This window comes from Diadema antillarum, unplaced genomic scaffold, assembly GCF_040938485.1.
Source record: "Diadema antillarum isolate AM-2024a unplaced genomic scaffold, OU_Dant_1.0 seq00001558_RagTag, whole genome shotgun sequence".
Lineage (NCBI taxonomy): Eukaryota > Metazoa > Echinodermata > Echinoidea > Diadematoida > Diadematidae > Diadema > Diadema antillarum.
Genome location: NW_027272284.1, coordinates 1,105,906 through 1,122,915, shown reverse-complemented (window position 1 = coordinate 1,122,915; position 17,010 = coordinate 1,105,906). Strand labels below are relative to the sequence as shown.

General features: G+C 36.9%; 1 protein-coding gene across 1 annotated transcript; it reads right to left on the bottom strand.

Annotated features, from left to right (window-relative positions):
* Positions 1–952: 952 nt before the first annotated feature.
* LOC139710714 (oxygen-dependent coproporphyrinogen-III oxidase-like) lies at positions 953–15,481 on the bottom strand. The gene is made up of 14 exons (XM_071622633.1): positions 15,447–15,481; positions 14,468–14,534; positions 13,897–13,998; positions 11,529–11,576; positions 9,835–9,909; positions 8,754–8,872; positions 7,355–7,424; positions 6,144–6,266; positions 5,189–5,300; positions 4,454–4,533; positions 3,911–3,990; positions 3,412–3,438; positions 2,371–2,473; positions 953–1,298 (listed from the first exon to the last, which is right to left on the bottom strand). Exons 1-14 carry the CDS (start codon positions 15,479–15,481, stop codon positions 1,212–1,214), a joined length of 1,128 nt encoding a protein of 375 aa, XP_071478734.1. The 3' UTR covers positions 953–1,211.
* Between the last annotated feature and the right edge of the window lie 1,529 nt (positions 15,482–17,010).

Sequence of the window (17,010 nt, the reverse complement as noted above, 5' to 3'; positions counted from 1 at the left end):
GCATAGATTTGGAACATGTAGCAATACAGAGGAGGCCATTCAATGGTTTCTGGAATTTACAGCATTCACACAAAGACATAAGCCTCAGGAAGATGCTTTGTTCACAAACTATATAGACTGTCAATGTCTATCACATTCCATGAGGCTGAATTAAAGTGTGTGTCTTTCAGCAAAATACATTGGAAGTTTCAATATACACCTGTATCTAAATAAAATGGAAAATGATGCTGATACTGTCCCAAGTACAGTGCACTCCTGTTAAAACGAACACGGTTATAATGAAATTCCGGTTACAACGAAGTAAAAATCAGGGCCACAACGTTATCCACTCTATGTATTTTTATTGTTTATTCGTTCAGTTATGACAAAATTTTGATAAAATGAAATAAAACTGCCGGTCCCAAGGACTTCATTATAATGGGAGTCCATTGTATGTACAATTCATGAAATTTCTAGTGGAGAGAAAGAGTTTCAATGTACCCTCGGGTGACAGAGCTACATGTATTTGAAGAACTGTTAAGACACACACAAAAAAGAGGATAAATAAGTGGAAAAAGGAAAAGAAAGGGGTATTCTTTCGCTGTAAAAATTATTCCATGCAGAACTAAGAAGGGTGAAGATAAAGAGCTTAGTATTAAACAGAGAGTTCTGAAATGAACTGCTAAAAGGTTGGACGTATGGAAGGTTAACCCATTCCATTCTGAATTCTGAAATCCCCATAGACTTAATACACAGGCCACCAGGTTCCCGTAGGAAACGGGTCAAGAAAACGGTCAACAAAAATCAAACTGACCTGAAGACTGCCCTCTAAACAGATCCTGTATTATTATATTCTTTTTCTGATTAAGAGACAGCCTTATTTGAAAAGTATACTTTCATCGTGCCACGTTTTGGCAGAGAGCCTCATTTCATGAAAGATAATTCTTTTAGCAACAATCAATCAGTGAGCAGGATTTTTGTCATTACATGAACCATGACGCTTCCCATTACAGCAACGAATTACTACGACAGCAAATTTCCACGAAATGGGGCCAAGAAGTCTCACAACCGACAGAGATAAAATCTACTTGCACATCTTGTAAAATCAAATACACAACAGAAAAACAAGACAGACCTCTGTACTACTGGAACTTGACTGTGTACATCTCTCTATGGCATCTTTGCCTGCACTTTGGTTTGCCTATAATTGCACAAGTCTTAGTCTCGAGAGCTCAGACCCAGTCACGAGGGTTCTTGAGAATTTCCGTCAGCTTGGCCTCTTTGCTGCCCTCTACTGGTGAGTGCATGTATCTCCAACTCTGTGGGCAGAAGACCAATTAAATGCTAACTCAGATGGGATGATATTGCTTTTTTTTTTCAAATGTTTATCTCTAAAGTGTTTGTCTTTCGGGGATATGGGACTGTAATGCGTAACCCTAAGTCATCAAGTCCTACAATACACATTTCTGTTGTTAAATGCTGTATCTTGTTTTCACATTCATTGGTAGTATTTCATAATGTATAACACAAACCTTGCCTCTATTCGAGCCCTGTTTTGGTCATATACCAATAATATTATCACTTATAGAATGATCACAACTCTTTAATTGCAAAATTCATGACTGATCCTTAAATTGGGAACACATTTTAGAAGATATAAAGTAATACTTCTCTCTCAAATTAGTCAACAAAAGTCAGCAATTGTCATTTTTTTTGCCTGCGAAAAACTACCTCTACACCTGCTCTTGGTATGTTCATTACAAAAAAAAAAGGAGAGAGTAATGCATTTTTGCATGTCCTCCTCAGCAGATTGAAGTTTAGTCTGTGCCCATATTTGAGAAAAAGGAAAGTAAGTGAAATTTTATGTAAGAAACAAATGGAGAGCTACTCAATGCCTACGTAAAACAGAATTGCCAATTTGTCTTACTCTCTAAAACTAACAGTTTATATTTTTTCTTTTTTTTTGGTGAAACGTAATATCAGGATGAAATTTCCTTTTATGGTGAAAAAGGAAGAAATTTCTTTCTTTTTTTAATCTGATATGAGTAAATTGTGCTAATGTTTTAACACAAGTCCTACAGTTTGTTTTGTTTTTTTTCACTTTGTCACTAGGACAACACTTACTAAAGACTTCAACGAATATGTCATCAGCTTCTATCAGATTTGGCAACTTATTCATCTATCAATCTATCAATCAATGTACTGATCTATGAATCAATTTATCGATCTATAAATCAATCTATTAATCTATAAATCAATTTATTAATCTATAAATCAATCTATTAATCTATAAATTCAATCAATCAATCTACACATTAATCTATCAATCTATCTACAATCTGTTTCTTTGTTTGTTTGATTGCTTGTATATGTGTTTCAGTCCATACTCACAGCTGTTTGAGGGAGAGACATAAGGATACTCTCGATCCTAGCCCCTGGGGTGAAGAGTCCAAACTTGGTCCCCCTGTCGTACACCAGGTTGAATTCCACATACCTACAGATGGAGAAAACGCAGGAAATTCTGCAACCTAGTTTACACCACTCCACTCAAATCTTTAAAGTAAACAGAGTGTAGACAAAATCAAGGCTTTTGAAGCCATATCTTGCTATTCCCATCTACAGCTCACAATTACAAAGAGCTTTATCTAAGTCAAATATTTGATTTGTGTAAGGGAGACTATAAGAATGTCTTGTACGGTATCATAGGTATACTATCATTGCCTGTGTTATCTTTTTAGCCCTACTGGCAATTAATTTTCCAAGGAAGATCGTCTCAAAATACTATTGGCACTGTGTAGTAATCAGTCACCAGTACTAAAAATAGCGGTAACTTGTACTAAACTTGAACAAAATTTATATGATTTGCAGTAGAGTCTGCTTTTGCACACTCTACTTGGCACAAAATATATCTTCATGTTTGTTTGTTGGTTATTGTTTTTGATTTTTTCATTCCATGAAAATTGCAACAGCATTGAATTCCAATGACACATAACTATAATAAAAGTTTTTGTTCAATGTGACACGGGGTCATAACATGAACGCACTAATACACTAGCCTTAAAAAAAAAACAACAAACAAACAAACAATTGGTGATTAAACTTTTATGTGTCCAGGCACTTCACTTTAACTTGCAAAGCCTAATCCATCCAAACTTGACCTAGATGGCATTGTAAAGTTAGCAAGCCTACTCAGGTGTAGCAATATACCTTGGTCCAACAAGAATGCCATGGTGACATAAAAGGGATTGGGTGATTAGGTTATCTGTTCACTGACAAGTAGTTCCAAGGCAAATCTGTGCCAGTTGGTGAACAAAATGCTCTAGTGTGTGTGCCAATGAAGGAATGAAGCACAAGAAGGGTTAGGTAAGACAGATTTCGATATGTTTAATTCATGAGTGACATTAAACCAAAGACAGCATACAATGTACATACCTCCCTCTTCTCAACAGCTGCCATTGCCTGAAAAATGAACAATACAGAGAAACAATAGTCTTATTACTCCACAAAGGGTAAGAGGAATTACAACAAATCAATGTTACAATTTCTTTCTTATTATCAAAGAGAGCCTCATTTACTTTCATCCATTTTTGTTTTCCCCAAATTCAATGTTTTTGGTTCAAAACTAAAAAATTACCACTTTTATTTTCAGTTTATCACATTAACACAGAGGCATTAAGAACTAAAGAGCATGTTGATGAATAATGCTTTATACTCCATCCAGCCAACAATAAGACCTAAAAGAATATTATTTACATACATATATTTATATAGATAATAGCTAGTAGCAATAATGATGCAGTTGAAGAATGTGTGCTTCATTCTATACAGTTTTGTACATAGTGGAGCTTGATAAAATATGCTTAGATATAAGATTTTAACTTGGAGTGATGGTGATGAAGCCTTACAAGGAAGAGCCATACATTACAGTTACCTTTCATCGTAGCCGTAACCGTCGTCCTTGTGCTTTTGAACGATGGGCAGATAGCAGGGTAGAATGGCCGTTGCACAGCTCTGGAACAATGAGAGAGTGACATCATAAAAACTTGATGAGAAGTCCATCCAATGCAACTGTATACAATCCATGATATAACAAACATTTTCTTTTAGAATATGAACTTCTTGGCAGTATTTTTGTCTCAGTCCCGAGTATACTCGGGTAGGTGTCTATGGGAAATGCGTGTTGTAGCAAAATCAAACTGTCCTCAACAGGTTAAAGTTAATCCTCTTTACAAATACTGAGGATACTATCAGATTTATCCCTCAGGGAAGCAACATCTCAAAATGCCAATGACACTGTGCACAAGAAGGTTGTCAATAGCACTGACAGGGTTATAGGGTACAGAGGGAACAAATGACACATACATGTAAAACTCGCAACACAGATGTGCATACAAGTATAGAATAGGAGTGGTAATATACAATCAATACATTTTCCTTTCAAGCCAAGTGACACAACGTTTTGAGTGGAGCTTACCTTGATGAAAGAGAATGCCTTATCTTGAGTCGGTTGGTCAATGTCATCAAAAAAGATTCCCCCAACTCCTCTTCGCTCACCTGAAAAGAACATGAGAAGAAAACACCATTCTGCATTCTGATTTCAAAACACCCTTCTTTTTATTTTACTGCAGTCTGATTTGGTAAACTCCAGAGTATTCACAACTGGACCCCATGGAAGACACCTAGTGCAGCTGAGCCAGCCAGCCATCTTATCAAATTGAACATGAAAACAAACAAACAGACGGATTTCTCTCACAACCAGTGTTTCAAAGTTCAGATTAGAACATCCCATCAAACATCCTGTTTCCCAGGTCTCTTTGGTAAAGTCTCTGTGTTTTTGTTATGGTGTATTAATTTTGATAAGTTATTTTTGGTTTTAGATTTGAAACTGTTTTGGATACAATTAAATAATTAAAGAGAAATGAAACAGATATAGAGTGTATATGTAGACAACATGACTTTACACAGACTTGGCCGGAGCTGACCGAATGATTATGAACTGACCTCAACTGACCTTAACTGATAGTTGGAGGTCTAGCCTTGCACAGAGCTTATGTACAGTCAGCCACAAAGGTTTTATTCATGGCCAAAGGGGCAGCTTAGTATACAGCTAAGCTGACCACACTACATCAGCTCACGAGTTGGCTAAAGTAAGTGACACAGGCCAATAATGTTGAGATGGATCATACTCAGTTGAGAGGAATGTACATACCTCTGTGCTCCACTACAAAGTAGTTGTCGCACCACTCCTTGAATTTCTGATAGTACTCAGGATCATGGAGGTCACACGCTGCTTTCAGGGTCCGATGGAAGTGTGTTGCATCCTGATGAGAAATTATAGAAAAAAAAAAGGGAATTTGTCACTAATTAATATGTTGGAAGTTGGCAAAAGCAACATCAGAGACTTCATTATGTAGGGCATCAACCAAATACAATGTGTAAAAGATCAAGTCAGATTCCTCATCTATACCTCACCACTAGATTGAATTGATTTTGATCAGTTGCAAAAAGGTGCATGGCAAAGAAGAACATGAGGACAAAAAAAAAAAAAAAAATCTTGACTGCAATGGAACACCAGAGGAAGATCTTTTATTTTTAAATCTAAGTATGAAGTAGATACTGGATGTACGCACAGTGGTATTTTATATTTCCCTAAAAAGTGACAGCTCCCTGTAACGGAAATTTCTAGTAACATCTTCACCATCATTGGGATGTAAGCAAAACTCAGAGCTGACAAGATCTGCACGAGATCTTCCACCTGCAGATTTGAAGTGCATTTACTACATTAGTTTACTTTCAGTTTCAGTAAGTTTAGCCATAGAACTGAATACTCAGAGCTTATCTCTGGGATTCAGATAGCAAGAAGTGATGTTTTTGTTTCAATTCACATCAAAAAAGTTAATGTTCTAAGACTCAATTGATTTATTTAAAACAGAAGAGCACTCTGGGTTAAAAAAAAATGAACCTCTGCTGTTGTCATGACAAAAGAGCACTCTAACTGAATGCAAACAATAAATAAAGTAAAAAAAAAAAATCAAGCCAATAGCACATTTAGGTGTTGAACTCATGCCTGAGAGCTCTCTTATCTGGATCGATTCTGTTTTGAATGTTTTAATTTACAAGTGTGAATAGGGCTCTAGAAAACTCAAATCGGTTTAGAGGCTCACCTCTTCATCCAGGTAGTATGGGGTCAGATCCGTACCCCCACCAAACCACCACTGTGACTCGCCCTCCTGTTCCACTTCAAAGTACCGGTAGTTGAAGTGAAGGGTCGGAACCATTGGGTTCCTCTGGGAGGGGAGACCAGTGTGATGAGAGAGTTAACTAATAGCCCACTACCACAGGGCACTTTCCACATAGCATACTCGTTTTACTTTCAGAGGATTCGCTTGCGTGTCATCAAACCACACCCCATGTAAGACCAGGGCCCCGTTCCATCAAAGATGGTAAGGATAGCAACTCTTGGTAGAATACAACTTTCCATAGCAACAGCCAATCAGGAAGCTGGATTCTTGTTGATACCAAGGCACCTGCCATTCCAGCAAAGGGTTGCTATCTACGAACTTTGCATGATATGGGCCAGATGTAACAATCATTGCCTCTTCTGATGATGGCCAACCTGTTGTATTTTTGTTGTTGTGGTTGTTCTTTCCATGTAAACATTTTTACCTCACTTGTATTTGAATATGATGATTTTTTTTTTAATTTATGGAAATAAAAAGAAACTACAGTCAGCCCTGACTAAGTTGAAACTATTTGGACTGAAGGAGTAGCTTCAACTTCAGAAATTATTCGACTTTATGCGAGGTCGACTTAAGCAAGGTTGACAGCACTTACTTCTTACTCTGCTACATGAAGTAATGCAAATCGTCCTAAATACATATGTACATTATTCAACACCATTCCTTCCTGGTTTTGCCTACAAGGAGCCAAAGATATCATATCATCATCACCAACACAGAGAATTCCACAATGGTTTATTAACTTTAAAATCATTTCATTATGTCCCTTAACTCTAAAGGACAGAGACACAATGTAAAGAAATGAAAGTGAAAGCCAGATCATGTAGGCCGTATTGTGAAGGGCTTTTTTTTCTGTCAGTGTTAAACTCAACATAAATCAAAATGCTCACACACCATCCCTTTTGTAAATGTTCATCTCTTGTATCCTACTCAAAAAGCTGTAGAAGTTACCCTAATATTTTACTCAGGGCTCAAGTCATTTCACAACTGACAGAACTTGGAAAAACTTAAAAACTCATAAACATTCAAAAAACACAACAACAGCACAGAACAGCAAATAATGTTACCTGCATTTAACCATGGTGAAGTTATTTTGCAAATTGATATTTCCGAAAGTTTTATTACTTCAGACTCACCGGATGTATGACTGAACTGATTCCGGTGGCAAAGAAAGGTAACTCAGATCCAGGTTTCAGCGCCTTGCCCCTGATTGGTTGAATAGGATCACATGACCATTTTTTCCATTACCACAGCACCATTTCAACTGACTCAGTGATTCACAGAATTTTACAAACTTGCAAACATATACTTTTTTCCATTCTTCCTCATTCTTGCATAATCTTCAATAACAAAACTCCTTCTCAGGCATATAATTAAATGTGACCCGCTACAACAAAAAGGTCCTAAAGTTGCGCACGGTCGAAGCCGTGAAAATCGAGTTTGAAGTCAGAGCATTAGAATTGGTCAAAACTTACGATTTTCTGATTTTGATATATTATTGGAGTCTAACATGTCTTCTATCATCTGTCGAAATTTGGAAGCAAAATTATCAAAGGAAAGACCAAAAATAGCGTTTTTCTGAGCCATGTTTTTTGGCATTTCAACAAAGCAGAAACTGGTTCGAAAATTTGGATTTAGCGCCACAGATAGGTTCCGCCCCTAACAACGACCAGAGTGATCTCATTGGTCAGTTTGCTACTTGCTGCTAACCGAAGCGTGAAGCTCGCACACTGCCCAGTCGACTGGTGCGTGCGGGCGGGGTGCGCTATGCTCAGCCGCTTCTCACATCCTGGTCACTGATTGGTTGGTGAGGAGACCGCCGACGCTGATGTGCTTGAATGAACTCTTCGGGGGTTGCTAGGGCTTACCTTCTATTGTCCAGAGGTGAAAACTGACTTGCGTGTCCCTTGATCGCGATTGCGTCGAAAGGAAGACTTTTAGGGCGCTTTTCTCGAAACAGTGATTTTCCAGACGTCTCGACATGCTCTCTTTTCAACATCGATATCTCCGCAGCCGATTATTTTTATAAAATGTGTTATATATCAATTTAAAGCAGAAAGATTAGGGTATTATATCATGCAATTTTCAAATAATCGACCTCCCCCGACTTTAGGATCATTTTGTTGTAGCGGGTCACAAATGTCATTTCAGCATGTTTATGATTTGGAAAACATTTTTACAGGTTCATTTTGGATCAAATTTTGAATCATTGAATCAAATTTTACTTGTGAATATTAAGTACAGAATGATGAATCATACTGCATGTAGTATATTTCAAATGCACTTTCATTTGTGATGTAGCCAGAGTGTTACAACACTGTGCACATTTCCGCCTATCATTATGTCCCTCACATAAAGCTGGAGGCAAACATGACTAAAACTTGTGGTAGTAGAGTGAGAGACATTCTACAACTGAAGACACATAACAGCACAAAATTTGCTTTTTCTTATATAAATATTTGAATAAATCTATGAATAAAAGATGCAAGTAATTTTTTACTTGGATAACTGCAAATTTGTTTCACATTCCCCTACCTTGCTCTCATCATGGCAGCCGCTTTGGCCGATAGTTTGCCATGGACCACTGAGATGTTGACACCGGCTCGTTCAAAGACCTGACCGTCTTCCAGTATACAGGTGATACCACCACCACCCTAAAACACAGGGCACAGCAGGAAATTGTGAGGGGGATAAAGGGGAGTCTGCCCTTAATCAATGTGGATTCTACATGATCTAATATGGCACAATTCGCTGTATGTCTCTTGGAGTGAAAGTAGAAAGTAATACTGTTAAGATTTATGTGCGAGCTGTCAGTGATTAGTTGGAAACTGTTTAACTAATAAATGCAAAGGAGGCTTCTTCTTTTTTTTAAACTTAAAATAGTGATCATCATCAATTTTATTCAATTCATTATCATCATCACTGTCATTATAATCATTATCATCATCTTTCTCCAGGCTGCTGGCCTATTATATCAACCTAGGTTGGGCCAGGTATTCTAAAGTGCCTTCCTAGTGCCCCTTTCCTATTCTTACTCACTTTCAATAATTTCCTTTATTCACTTTACACGAGCCAATGAGTAAATAAATACAGTATGTCCCAAAAAAAATTACAATCGGATTTTTGCATTGATAACTCCCAATATGACTAAACTGTCTAAATGCTACTTCAGGGTCTCAAAATATAACATCTTAGCTCTATCTTGCAGAAAACCCCATTCAATTTGGTTACGCAGTCAACCACTTGGTTGCTCTTGGACTGTGAACACAATGGACAGAACTTGGAGCAAAGAGATTCCTGACATGCTCTACAAAATTCCTCATTTCTCTTTGACCACTGAAGAAAATCAAATGGGGTTTCCTGTATGATGTGGGCAATGAGTTACAGTTTCATACCCTGAAATTATATATGGATTGATTCACTATTTTTGAAGTTATCATTGCGGAGGATCTCGTAATTTTTTGGGGGGGACATACGGTATAGTGATATATTTGTATGTTTACCTTGCCAAAACCAACTCACTATGTTTAAAACAATGCTAAATGCCAAGAGTTTATAATCTAGGGATAATAATAAAAGAAAAGAAAAGAAAAGAAACAAAAGACAGTAAACTCACTTCTTTTCTCTGCCATCTGTCCACAAAGAATTTCTTCTCTCCCTCAATTTCTTCCAAGGCTTGGCATATTTTTGCCTATTGAAATGAAAATGAACATTTATAATTGAATATTGCAGAGAGTCTATTGCTGAGAGTGCACATTTGTGACCGTGCACCTCAAAACAAACAAAAAGTCGCCAGACATGAATTTTTGGTTAAGACCATATTCTGGAAGAGCAGACTTTAAGCTTTAAAATGATGTATAACTCGAATCAAACGGACTCTCCAAACCTATCTAAATATTGGAAAGAAAGCACAAACTCAGGAAAGTGTGAACTGAGAAAAGAGGATCTGAAGTACAGTGTTTATTCAAGCGCTTAATCTTTACCAAACCGTGCTGGCTGTGCGATAAATGGGACAAAAAACAGGAAGTAAACCACCAGAGTAACAACAATGAAGGGATTATCAGATTAAACTGAAATTGAGCATGCCTCATTAACACATTCTGTCCATAATTAATGCCAACTTTCAAAGCAGTAGCACTATCCTTTCAAAAGTTATTAGAGTTGAAAGTGAAGAGTGTGGACAAGGTTTTTCAGAAATGAAAAAGGGATTTTAAAGGCACACATAATCACACTATTCTACCAAAAATGTTCGAGATAAACTGCTAAAAAAACACACTTTCCTGCCCGTTTTATGATACCAAATTTTAGCATGATGTAAAAGAAGACCCGCTCTTTCAGAAAATATGAAAAAGTCAAGTTCGGCTAGGTTGACCCATTTCACTTATTTTCAGTCCTTACGCAAAATCAGTGTGTGCGACTTTATGTTCGTTTTGAGGTGCACGGTCACATTTGCAAAGGCACAACTCCACATGCTGATGACCTGAATTTCACCAAATTCAGAGTTATCATATCCTGTTTTCAGCAGTGAGGGAAAATCATAGATATAGAAAGCATTCAAGCATAAACAAATATTATGACCATTTTAATGTCTCCGTGTCTACAAGCACAAGGTCTACAGGCATCTCACAGTGGTTAAAGTGGCAAAATGATTGTAACTGCACTTAGTTGTCTTGCTATTCCTCTTTTGTTTTGTACATGACATGATACATACTTCACATGCTCTACAAAGAAATTATTGATTCTTCAATCTCTGCTTAAAGATAATATAAAGTTTTGGTACCGTACCTCAAAAGTTTCCCTGAGTTTCCTTGACAAGGAAACTCAGGGAAACTTTTGAAGTATCAAAACTTAAAATTATCTTTAATTAACATATAACATGACTGTTTCCACAACACATCTTTGAAGGCACGAGATGTCCATGTTTAGTGCAAATTTTATGAAATTTGTCATGTTTCTGTTATTTGGCATTTCAGGAAAAAAAAAGAAGACCTCAAAGGTTTCACAGTCATATGAGAAAGACTACTTGTCCTTTACTCTAATCAAGGAGTTAGTACTTTCTTGCTCTAAACAACAAATAACGCTTCAAATGGTAGACTGTGATTGAAAGATCACAACCTCTAATATTGTCTCTGATCTATTACTTTAATGTAATGGTCTCATTCAAGAAAAAAAAAATTCTTTGCAGAACTTTTTAATACAATGTCTGTATCTCCTCGTCAGTCAGTTGGTAATTAGAAGGCTAAAAATTTCAACTGTAACCCAGGTAAAAAAAAAAAGGTGAAAGCTTTGTGTATTATCCACATCACAAACCTGTGTCCTCATAATGAACAGCTCCATTCTGGCTTTCATGTCTTCCTCCTGGAAAATTTTTGACACAAAGAAGAAAGCTTCCATGTAAATTATACAGTAAAAAATATGATGCAGATAAAAACATACTAATAATATCCTTGAAGCAAAACGATGGAATTTTTTGTTTCAGTCACCAAAGGCAGAACTTGTAAAGTGTCTTGAAGGGAATCTATCTCTGAAGCATGAGGTAGCATTTAATTATATGAAGAATAAAAATCATCAGTGGAAACACTTGATTTAGAGTCAAGAACATGTCTACGGGATTTACATGTAGCCTTGCTAAATACTACAAAAAGAAAAAGAAAAAAGAAAAGACTGTTTTCATTGTACTCTCAATCATGCTAATCTATTCCATCATATTTGTTGAATTAAAAAAAAGGACAAGGTTAGAATGGCACATATACAGTTAAACTCGCCTAAGTCAACGTCGCATATGTCGAATAATCGCACAGGTCGATGATTTTAAAAAGACCCAATTTTTCCCGATTGACTTACGTGTATTGATTCACTCACAAGTCAAATTTTTTAAGTCGAATACCTGCCTAAGTCGATGAAATTCCATGAACACTTTCACGGAAAAACCATTGAATTCACTGTGCCTAAGTCAAATAAGATTTTATTGTGTAATAAATCACTGTCAAAATCACGAGACGCCAGTTTTTGTTTACATACAGTATATGATATACCAAAAGAAACGTTGCATTAATAAACATTAACGTTTCATTAATGCAAGCAGTTTCACCTGAATCGTTAGTAATGCAAACTAACGATCGGGAAAATTAACGTTTGTAGTAACGATGAGTAATGATCCCTAGCGCAAATTAACGATGTTTCGTTAGCATTAACGATAGGTAACGCAAGAAGTCACGCGAGATTTTGGTTTTGTAACGAGACGTGGTGAAAGGACGACATAGCCCCTGCTGAGTGTAGCGATCTATGCCTTATATTTAGTGGAGTCTTTTCGCAAATGGAATCACGATTTCGCGAATGGTTGATTTGCGACCGGGGTCACCAAAAACGCACGCCAGATGTTTGCCTTCAGTTTTGGAAATGAGCAGCGGTAACAATCTTCTCCATAAGATGCTAGAATGAATGTTAGATGTTTGCTCTTAATTTTGGAAATGAATAACGGTAATATTCGACTCCGTATAATACTAAAATAAATGTCGGATGTTTGCTTATACTTTTGGAAATAAATAATGGTAAGATCAAGGAGGTACTACTAGTACCTCCTTGGTAAGATTCAGTTCCGTACAGTGCTGAAATTAATGTCAGATATTTGATTTTGCATTTGGAAATGAATAAGGATGATATTCAGCTCCGTAAGATCCTAGAATGAATGTCGGTTGCTTGTTTTTACATTTGAAAATGATTAACGGTAACATTTTGGCTCCGGAAGGTGTTAAAATATTTGTAAATGGTGGATGATTGCTTTTACAATCAGAAATAAATAACGGTAACTTTCGGCTCTTTACGATGCTAAAACAAATGTCGGATGCTTACAAATGTCTGCAAATGCTCCCACTTTTTCATTTCACACGTAAATTTTGACCACCTAAATAGGCATCAACTTTTGTAATAATCTATAAGTCTATTTGCTAAATCTTTGAACTCAGAATAATGGTATAAGATGAGTAAATATTCTATTTATTTATTTTAGACATGGGTACCATCCTGTATCACTTTAGTAATACTTAATATTTATTTTTCTATGTTTAGTAGGACCGATTTAGTTTTGCTTGTTTGTTTTTTTCGGGCCACCAAAAAATAAAAATCAATCATTTTGGTGGCCCGATCGGGCCACCAAAATAAAAGTCAGTGTGGAGCCCTGGCCTGCATCAATGTGGATAAAGTGTCTTGCTGAAGGGCAAATATCGGGCACACCGCTCCAGCTCTCATTTCCAGAGTAGACAACATTCATGTACATTATACATCATACAACGTGTGGTGTAACTGTAAGTCGATTTTTTTTTTTTTGACTTACGCACAAGTCGAAAATCACCTAAGTCGATGTGTTTTGCTCAGTCCCGAGAAGATCGACTTATGCGAGGTTAACTGTATTAACAAAATAGCACCACATCAAAAGTAGAGGTTAGGTCACCTCAATATTTGATGAGTATGGTTGATATATCTATTTCATTATGTCTCTGAATTATTTGTCCACTTCATCTTGCCTATGTACACATAAACAAGTTTCAAAAGTTCTTGTTTTTTTCTTTGTTTCTGTCTTGAATCTCGATAATCTCAAATTATTTGTAACAGATGTAAGGTTAACAAAATGACATTGAACTAGTACGCTGAAACAGACAGGCAGGAAACATCTTCTCACCTTTTTGAGAACTTCCAAACTTGTGATCGGTTCTGTCATGAATTCCTTTGTGGCTGGATTAGGATGTGTGGTCGGCATGGTCTTTGCTATGACAACATTATGCTACATCGATAAAAAACAAAAATAAAGAACAAAAATATGCCTAAAATGTACTAGGATAATCATGGAAACTATCTTGGCATATACACTACGAGACAAAGTGACAATGTAGTATCATAATTTTGATCCCTCATTCTACAAGCATAAACAAAGTCTTTTTGACCATTACACAAAGTCATCTCCAAAGAATATAACTTTAATATTACTTCCCAAAAATATATTTGAAATATACCTATGAATGTATCAAATATAAATCTAAAAGTATGGAATATATTACAAGATGCTTAGTAAGTGGAATTAAAACTTGCATTCATAGTGCTTCTCTTGGGAACACACTACAATAATAACAGTAATGAATGGGATAACTTTAACCCATTCCAAACAGGAACCTGGTGGTGTTTGTATTAAGTCTAGTGGGATTTCAGAATTCAGTATGGAATGGGTTAATAGAAGCAGATGATGTCTAACATACGTTTGTTCTGTATACGCCGTGAAGGACTGCTCCTCCTGCGATTACTGCACAAGCTGCTCCAATCCTCCTGAGTTGTGAGAGATAAATAGAAAGCATATGATTCACTGTTGGAATGGAGCATGAAACAGAAAAAATTGCTCAACTTGGGTACTTGCTCAAGCGGGCATTTATGTTTGACTATTCATCTGAGGCAATGATCAGATCCTGATATCAATTATTAATTACAGGCAATTCTAGACCAAATGGGAAAGGAAAAACTGCAGTTTCCTGAATTTCGGTCACAATATCCCCAATGATAGGTGTCTCTGCCCAATACACTTTGCAGATGGGAAACACAATGGATGCATTACAACTCTACCGACATCTCTGCTGACACAAGCAAAACTCCTTAGAGGTTAGTGACTAAACCAAATTGTTTGAAGATCTTTAATAATGATTCACTTAATCATCAATTAATCAGATGATAAATTTCAATTGTGCTAGGTGCAACAAATCCCTACAACAGGGGAGGGGTAAAAGGAATACAAGTAACCATTTTAAATTCAGGAACTGCCCATGTGCAGATTTGTCCTTGGCAAACTACACATATGTACAGTAAACCCATTGACTCAGTCCTTAACCAGTTGAGGACGAGTACCGAGTATACCCGGGCAGGTGTCTATGGGAAATGTGTGTTATAGCAAAATCAGTCAGTCCTCAATGGGTTAAACTATCAAACCCTTTCACAAGAACCTCATGACTCTGGGAACAAAGGGTAACTCATGCTCTTCATCAACTTCACTGTATGAATATCACTAAATAATCAAACAATTAATTCAGCCATCAACTCTCATTGACAAATAGGCCTAGCTGTTATTCATTTACCAGAGACAAAAAAAAAAAAAAAGTTTTAACAATTGAATTTGCCACTATATAGATGCTAGATCTCTCTTCAGGACCCTAAAAATGGAGTGGAAAACATCTATTCTTTAAAACTTACCTGTATTTGAGGAAGAAGCTCATTCTTGCTGCCATGCTCTCTTTATCTTAGAAAACAAAACAAACGAACATAAGATGTTGTAGCATCTGCTTCACTGAGCTTGGGCTTCAAACAGAAAGCAACAACAATAAAAAAATCACACTCAAACAGGATTGCATAACAGAAGTGACATAGCATAGTGCTAATCTGAATGTAGAATATACATACAGAAAGTGCATTGCTGCAAGAGAAATTAATAGAGGTACAACACAGTGTGCCCAGTGCCATGCTGCATAAAAAGATCAAACATAAGTCAGACAATCAAATGTTAGTCAAGTATTTAACCACCAATTAAAACTTGACTCAAGTATTCAGAGATTTATGCTTGATATTCTAACTTTAGCTTGATCTCAACTTTTATGCAACAGGGCACTGATTGTCTCTGTGTACAAGTATGTACAAATTTGAGCTGAACCAAACTAGAATCATTTAAAAAGATCAATCAGAAACTATTCCTAATAGTCTTGAATAGATACATGTACATACAATGTAGCTAAGACCATAATCATCAGTTCATTTTTACTTTTTTCACATTACTGTTGTGTTGTATTAAAACTTATGGAACTTCCATAAATTTGCAATTTCAGTAATGTGAAAAAAAAAGTAATGAATGTGAAAAAAAAAGCTGGTGGTTTGCCTGTGGTCATTGCCTTAAGGAGCACCCCAGGGTTAGCAGCCCTTCATCTTTTGGACTTTGCCAATGTGCTTGCAGTTGGACTTTGCCAATCTCATCCACAACTAAGCGGTTGTCACCGATGTATATAGATCTACTACTACTACTAATCCTAAAGTTTACTTCCATAGCCTACAAATAAAACACTGTGATCACGGTGATATGCCCTTTTGTTGGATATGTCCAACCCTTTGTACCCATATCATAGGGCTGCTTTGATCCAGCACATCGTCATCAGTGCACTCAACCTTCCAGACCAAATATCCAGGATTTCACAGCAAATGACATCTTCATCTTTACCACTAGCATTCTGTTTCCCTGTCTCTCATTACCTACCTCTCTCTCTGCTGATATTACGACCCACTGCCTCCGATACATTCTCAAAATTCACCTTGCACGCCTGAACCTTATATCACAGCTCAATGCGGATAACCGCTGATCTCCGGGCGGAGGAAGAACAAGCAAGAAGAAGAAGATATGCAATAATGACGAAGACGAAGGCCAGATATTAACAGAAAATTAACTGAGTGAGAGATTTGCAAAGATTACTAAATGCGCTACTGTTGAAACACTGTCAAATCATTACGTGCGAGCCTCATCACCGTTCCGTTTCCCAGCGTCCTTAGCCTTGTGCCTCCTTGCTCCTACAGACTTGTCAGACAACAACACATGCATATGCATGCCTGCACACTACTCTATGGGCTCTAACTGACTAACGGGAACCTAAGTACGTGGGACTACATTGAACGTTACCGACAATGACAAACCGCGAAGTAGCAATCAAAATGGAGCTTTAATTTAAGATTCAAGTATCATGACACATCAGCTGATAAAACTGCTAACCGGAAGTGA